Source organism: Helianthus annuus, chromosome 11 (genome assembly GCF_002127325.2).
Source record: "Helianthus annuus cultivar XRQ/B chromosome 11, HanXRQr2.0-SUNRISE, whole genome shotgun sequence".
In the NCBI taxonomy this organism is placed as follows: domain Eukaryota; kingdom Viridiplantae; phylum Streptophyta; class Magnoliopsida; order Asterales; family Asteraceae; genus Helianthus; species Helianthus annuus.
This window is the reverse complement of record NC_035443.2, coordinates 87,008,390-87,015,893: the sequence shown is the minus strand read 5'-3', so window position 1 is coordinate 87,015,893 and position 7,504 is coordinate 87,008,390. Positions and strand designations below refer to the sequence as shown.

The window sequence follows — 7,504 nt, the reverse complement described above, 5'->3', positions numbered from 1 at the left end:
CTATGTAAAATTTTATTAAAAAAATTTGTTTCTAACTAATAACAATAGTATACTTAAAATAAGTAGCATGTTTTAATTCCTTTCACACATAATGTAAGTTGTTATTTGTTAGATTAAGGTGTTAAACTCTTTTGACCAACTTAGATTTGATTTATGTATTAGATTTTAGATCCCAACATTATTTGATTAGGGAAATCATCTAGTTTATATAATGGTTAAGTGCTTTATAAGTTTCTTCCTGATATATTTCATGTCAGATACAAACCGAAATTACGAGCCTAAAAAAATTAAATAGGGCCTCAAATTTTTAATTCTCTTTGGGCCCCCAAAATTCTTGGACCGTCCCTGACTGTGTGTTAGTGACTAGTTTACGGTTAGTTGTGCACGATTTCCGTTGGAACTGTGATTGAGGTTTTGAATAGTGTTAAGTATTCTATTGATGTCAATATCTTTGAGGTGAGAGGTTGTCGATTTGTCTTTAGTGTTAGATTGCTCGGGTTAGATATTTCATGAGAATATCCCTTAGTTGCCCTTTCATTATTTGCTTATCGAGTCTAATCATAAAATCATAGTTACCTGCTATTTTCATACTGTAAGGTAGCTTGTCTACAGGGTACTTTATTATTACACTAGGATAGCCTGTTAGGGAGTCCTATAAACCGGTAGTTGAATAACCTACCATAGGTGTCTTCTTGAGAAGGGTCGAAAGTCCTGTTCGATTATCCTATAGGTTTAGCATCTTAAGATCCCGGTTTCACATTAGCTCCATAACTGATGGAACGTGTCAAGCATGTGTAGGATTCTAGCCTAGGTAGTGTGTTTTCCATCATCCGATCACATCCCAGTCCCAGTTTATGTCTTCGTCAGTTTTACTTAATTTAGTTTATTTAGTTTAGTATAGTAGTTTGTTAGAAACCCCTCAAAGAACAAAACAATTAGTTGAGTTAGTTAAGTTAATAGTTAATCGAGTCTAGTATTCGTAGTCAGTAGAGTCTCGTGGGATTAACACTCGGACTTACTTAGGCTATACTGCATTTAGAGAGTCTTAGTTTAAAAATTTAAAACTTAGAGTGTCGAGTTTAGGGTTAAAATTAGTTAGTTTTTATAGACCGTTTTTAGCACATCATAAGTCTTCGGTCCTATCGTGTACAAAAGCTAGACCCAATGCGTACTCTTCGTCGTCACTCCAAGCTTGAAACATTTTTGTAAGTTGTCTGTTTTGCGGTTTTTTGGGTTTGTTTAAGTGTTTTGGAGTTGAGTAATTAACCAATACAACCCAAAGGTATTTATAGTGATTTTGGATGTCAAAGAACCGGTTCCAACGGTAAAAATAGTAAACACCCGGATAATGTACTATTTTTAACGTTAGAAACCGATTTTGAATTTTTTACCGTTAAAACCGGTCCTTACTTAAAAAAACATGTTGGGTAGGAACCAGATACAACCCGATGTTAGCAAAAATAGTGGAATCGGGTAGGGCCAATAGAGTATAAACGAGTTGGGACCAGTTCCTCATACCACCGGGTAGGAACCGAAACCCTTCAGAGACTTCCTTGTTTCTTCTTTTTTACCGTTAAAACCGGTCCTTACTCAAAGATTCCATAATCAACTATATAAATTCTAATCAATATCCCATAATCATAAGCACATTGATTGAGCTAAGACTATCTCCAGTGCTGTATCCGTAATCCCGCCCGAGATGACGTGGATTACGTCCATATTTTCAGGCTCATTGGAGCATATTCGTAGGGGAGAGATCTAAAGGCGAAATCCGACTGCAAGGGCTCCCACTTTATTTTGGTTCTTGTGCCAAACTAAAAAAAAAGAAACACTTTTATGTAAACTGCCAAACTAAACAAAACTTTTATGTAAACAACAAAATGAAGGATTCACTAGAAAGCCAGCAGGTAGCTGGCAAAAACAAATACACCAGAGTTTAAAAAAGGTGAAAATTACAACATTGAGACCTCAATAAACAACACAGCCCCATCAAGGTTGATTTTTTTTGCCAAAAGAGAAAAGATTTTATGTCTTCTGCTTGTTGCCGTAAGTAAGAGACAAAACTGTATTTTGTGTTTAATGGCTTAAAGATGTGAGCTTTTTTGTGGATGGTAGAGAAAGGATTAGCTCACCATCAAAGTGGATAATAGATTTTTAATTATCTAGTCATTTAATTATTTGAATACATTTTAATAATTTAAGAAGTAAACAGAAAGAAAAAATGGGCGATGATGTGGAAAATGTAAGGATATGTAAGGATATTTGTATGGTTGGAGGTGAATTGAAGGTTTTTAAGGATTTGTAAGGATTTTTAAGGATTTGTAAGGATATGATGTGTCAGCTGATTAGGCAGCTAAGGGCGCCGTTTGCATTGGAGATAGTCTAATCATATACTTCCTACCATAGTTTCAGATAATTCTACAATCATTTAAAAATGTCCATCACTCCAAAACTCTTTGGTGGCCAACGAAGCAGCATCTTCGATCCATTTGGGACCCCTTCAGAGACTTCCCTGTTTCTTCTTTTCCTGATGTTTCAAAGGAAACCTCTGCTCATGTGGATTGGAGGAAACGCCTAGGGATTAAGAAAGAAGAAGTGTAGGTGGAGGTGGAGTCTTACAGATCAACGGCCAAAGGAGTGTGGAGAAAGAAGATAAGAATGACACGTGGCATAGTGTGGAACGCAACAACAGGAGCTTCACAAGAAGGTTTAGGTTGCCGGAGAATGCTCTAATGGATGAGGTGAAAGCGGCTATGGAGAAAGAAGTGCTCATAATTACGGTGCCTAAAACCCAAGTGAAGAAGCCTCATGTCAAGTCTATTGAAATCTCTAGTTAAATTAACTAAATCGTATATTATAGTCTAGTAAAAGTTAGTAGTGAAGTGATGTGAGACCACACTGGACCATAGGTAGTGGAAGACCCGCCATCTTTGGGCGTTTTGCGCCATGTGGCAGTCCAGTCAACAATGGGGCACTATGGGGCGTCTTTCTAAAATGGGTGGAGTTGGCATGTGTGCATTATGTTAAAAGGGGTGTGTTAGGGGGGTGAGGGTGGTCATCACTCACAACACCCAATCAAGTTCCGCCATGTCATCAACCATTTTTCCATCACTCACAACCATTTTAGTGGCAATGATCCATCACTCACAACACCCACAATAAACCCTCACACCCCCTCACATGTTCCATCACTCACAATTCCATAACGCGTGGAAAACATCACGGACATTTTCCATCACTCGTTGAAAACTTGAGTGGCGGTGGTTGTTTGTTCCCACCACGCGTGGAATATTGTTATATCACGGAGAATATGTCACCACCTCGCCTCCCCTTAGAATTTAAATAAAAAACCATCAAAAATTGTTATTGGCCAAACAAAAAGGGATGCACAATCATTGGCCAACACAAAATGAACATTGCGTGGAAAAAACAACGGCAAAACAATTTTTTTTGAGAAAAACGCCCAGGGGGCGGTTTGGGGGGGTGGTTTTGGCATAAAATGCCCAAATATTTCCCCACTACGGATGGTCTTGTAATGATAGAATGAGATTCACCAACCATGGCTGACTGCAACTTTAACACAATCGTAATTGCAAGTTGAAGCCAGTGGCGAACACCAACCGTGTAGTAGCCAACGTCCCGGCCCCTTTACAGGATTTTAAAACTGATGCTGGATACCCTAAAGAAACGAGACATGATCATAAAACAAAACCATACTCAATTTCATTACTTTTTGATGTTTGTTTTCAGCATATCCACATGAAACAGTGTATCAAGAAACTTGTTATAAAGAATACAGTGTATCTAGAAACTTATTAATGAAACAGACCGCACGCTTATAACGATAAAATGAATTCCACCAACTTCTTTAAAGAGTTCTGTGAAGAACCACCATGGCTGATTGCATCTTTAACCTTTTCTTGAATCTCCATAGCTCTCTGCTTCATTTCTTCCCCTTCTTTACCCACCAAAACTCTTCTGATTGCACCTTCAATCTCCCCTCTCTCCACAACAATCTCAACACCCATTTTCCACACATAACTCAAGTACCTGGTGGTAACCTTTTGGTCTAAATCAAACGGCTGGCATAGCATCGGAACCCCTTCAAACATGCTTTCCAACGTCGAATTCCAACCACAATGGCTCCAAAATCCCCCAACCGCAGAATGTGCCAAGACTTCCTTCTGCGGTGCCCATTTCACGATCAAACCTCTCGCCTTCATCTCACTCACCAAACCCTCCGGCAAAAACTCAATCCATTCAAACCCTTTAACCGAACCGGGTCGAACCACCCACAGGAATGGCTGGTTACTATTGGCTAGACCCCATGCCATTTCAGTTGATACCTTTTCATCCATATTAGCTATGCTTCCTAAGCTCACATACAACACTGATTTGGGTGCTTGTTTATCTAGCCATGAGATGCAACTTGTATCCTCTTCGAGAAAGCTAGTACTAGAAGGTGTTGGGATTATTTTGTGTAATGGTCCGACCGTAAAGACTGGAACTTGGTAGTGATCACGGATCTGGGTCAGTGCGGATGGTTCAAGAAATTCAAGGGTGTTCCATAGATAGGCAGATGGAGGTGTCTTGGGCATGATCATGTTGATCGTTTCAAGTGTTTGTTTTATTGGGAGACCATAAAAAGGTAGATCTTTATATCTCAAGGGATCCAGTTCTGTAACTATTTCCTGCAACATACAATCTTTGAAAAAAAAAGTTTCAGTTAAGTTGACAGTAGAGACGTTAATGGGATGAGTTTTGGGACGGTAATGAATGCCCCATGTCTCATACCTGGTTTAACACCCGTCAGATATCGGGTATATCCGTTAGTTTTTTAAAAGTTAACAATTAAGATTTATAATTTTTTATAACTAATTATATTACCTAACAAAATTAGAAATATAAAAACTAAAAATTAGTGAATTACGGAGTAGTAATTATTCTATTACACAAGACAAAGGAAAAAAATTAACAAATAAATGTTTATGGGTTTGGCTAAATGGTTACCTTGTACAGGAAATCGACCTTCTTGATGAAGCTGAGGGATGATCTTGATTGCAGGAAAGATAGACGAACCACTGGTGCGCAAGACGATAGACGGTAGACCCAGATCGCCAGCGACAGTTCCAGCAAAATACATGAGATTATCATAGATAATAACGATTGTTTCCTTATCAGATGAGTCTTTTTGTGCATTTATAATCTGAACAAGGTGTTCCTGGAAATGGGGCCTGCAGTTATCATTGAGAGTTTGCAAGAACTGGATCGCGTTGGCGAAATCCAAGGTGGCAGATATGTTGTCATGTAGAGGGAGGAAGGTGAGACCAGGATGGTTTGAAGGGTCCGGTCGGTTTAACTCGGAGTGAGCAATGGTTATAGAGAAGCCTTTGGAATGAAGGAAGGTGGCAAGGTGGAGCATGGGGGTCATGTGGCCTTGGAGTGGACTTGCTGTCAACACCAACCGCCATCGTCTTCCGCCGTGCTCCTCCGCCATCTCCCTCTGTCCCATGTGCAAGATTGTATTTTGTTATATGAAAAATAACCAATGCTGGCTGTATAGTTTATAAAGAAAAATGGAGCCCTGATTCAATTCAATGATGGCGGTTATTCCTACATTTGACCAAGATTTGTAATAAACCAATACATGTGGATCTACCTTTTAGAGCCAAAAGCAAATTTTAAGTTTGCAGCCTTTAAAAAAAGAGTTAAAAATATATGAACCGCGAAAATATGATACAATAAAAATTTGACTAAATTCAATGCTTATGAATTAAAAACTAAAAGGAAAAAACACGAGAGTAGTCCAAATTTGACTAATTATTTTCTACATTATTAGTTTGTCGTAAGACTGCGGGGTATGGGGCGGGGGTTTGGGCGTGGGTGGGCTGAAAACGCCCAAGCCACCACCCCGGGTGGGCATGGGTTTAGGCGTGGCCCCTTTTTCGTGGGTTTCAAGCCGGGCGTGGGGCGGTCTGGCCAAGCTGACATGGCGGGTTGTGAATGGCCAAACTAGGCTAGCCGTTGGGCTATTTTAAAAAAAAAAAAAAAAATCTTCCTTTATAAATACTTTACAATATTTATCATTTTTTCTCACACAAAATCAAACACATAAAACACAATCTCGCCATGAGTTCTTCAAGTTATACTGAATCGTCATCATCATCTGACGATGGGGCGGAAATATTTCTACAAACGATCGCGACGGTGGTGAAAGTTATCGTTGAAAACGAAGAGGAGGAGGAAGAGAGTCAACAACCTAAACGCAGAAAAAGGTACATCGCTCGTGAACGGGTTACCGCTAACGATTTGTTGGTAAGCGATTACTTCTCAGCTGAACCTAAGTATGATGAAAAAATGTTTAGGCGCCGTTTTCGTATGAGTAGAAACTTATTTTTAAGGATATCTAGAGATCTTGAGGAGAAGTATGTTTATTTTCAACAAAAACCCGATGTAACCGGGCAATTAGGATTTACTACGTGGCAAAAGGTCACGGCCGCACTTAGGCAGTTAGCGTACGGCAATAGTTCGGACATTATGGATGACTATTTAAAAATGTCTGCACGTGTAGCTAGAGAAAGTCTTCACAACTTTTGTTCGTGTATTCTAGAACTCTATAGGAAAAGATATTTGAGAAAGCCCTCGTTCAGTGACATGCAACAATTATTGGAACATCACGCAGATTATCATGGGCTACCCGGGATGCTAGGTAGTTTAGATTGTATGAAATGGGCTTGGGAACTTTGTCCTACCCAATGGCAAGGCGCTCACACGAGTGGATTTCACGGGAGTCCAGCCATCATGCTTGAAGCGGTTGCGTCCCAAGATCTTTGGATATGGCATGCGTTCTTCGGTATGCCAGGTTCACATAATGATATTACCATCATAAACCACTCGCCCCTTTTCAATGATCGAATAAATGGTATAGGACCCAAAGGAACTTTCTTTGTAAACGGGGTTGAGTACGTGTATGGGTACTACCTAGTTGATGGGATTTACCCAGAGTGGGGGGTTTTTGTAAAATCATTCACAAAACACGGTACGACAGATCCAAAGAGATTAAAGTTTAACAGGGTACAGATGGCTGCACGTAAAGACGTCGAGCGAGCATTCGGTGTTTTGAAGAAAAGGTGGCGAATATTACAAATGCCTTGTCGACTATTGGACAAGAATCAGATTGGAAACGTGATGTACACATGTATCATTCTTCACAACATGATTTTGGAGGACGAAGGTAGAGCGGTCGTTACCCACTATGATGACGATGATTCCCAACCAGGTAACGTAACAGACCAAGATAAAGCGGTTAATGAATTTTGGATCAAGTCAAGGGATATACATCACAACCTTCGATCTGATTTGGTGGAACATGTTTCAACGATTCCTGGGTTCGAAACCGACGAAGACGACGAAGAATAATTGTTTTTTTATTTTAATAATTATTATGTTTGTTTATGTATTTAAAAAAAATATGTTTTTTTTATGTTTTTAATTAATTTAAATA

At 39.4% G+C, this 7,504-nt stretch overlaps 1 protein-coding gene and 1 pseudogene across 1 annotated transcript; one reads left to right on the top strand and one right to left on the bottom strand.

Annotated features, from left to right (window-relative positions):
• Positions 1 to 2,434: 2,434 nt before the first annotated feature.
• Positions 2,435 to 2,837, top strand: LOC110892082 (annotated as a pseudogene).
• Positions 2,838 to 3,701: 864 nt separating this feature from the next.
• LOC110890436 (UDP-glycosyltransferase 76H1) lies at positions 3,702 to 5,665 on the bottom strand. Its single transcript, XM_022138043.2, has 2 exons — positions 5,011 to 5,665; positions 3,702 to 4,705 (listed from the first exon to the last, which is right to left on the bottom strand). The coding sequence occupies exons 1-2, from the start codon at positions 5,510 to 5,512 to the stop codon at positions 3,837 to 3,839; spliced, it is 1,371 nt and encodes a 456-aa protein (XP_021993735.1). The 5' UTR covers positions 5,513 to 5,665; the 3' UTR covers positions 3,702 to 3,836.
• Between the last annotated feature and the right edge of the window lie 1,839 nt (positions 5,666 to 7,504).

Excerpts from the sequence above, each read along its gene's own strand:
- LOC110890436 (XM_022138043.2), bottom strand. The coding sequence starts at position 5,512 with ATGGGACAGAGGGAGATGGCGGAGGAGCACGGCGGAAGACGATGGCGG. Across the intron at positions 4,706-5,010 it reads AGGTCGATTTCCTGTACAAG|ATTGTATGTTGCAGGAAATA; the intron begins GTAACCATTTAG and ends TTTTTTTCAAAG.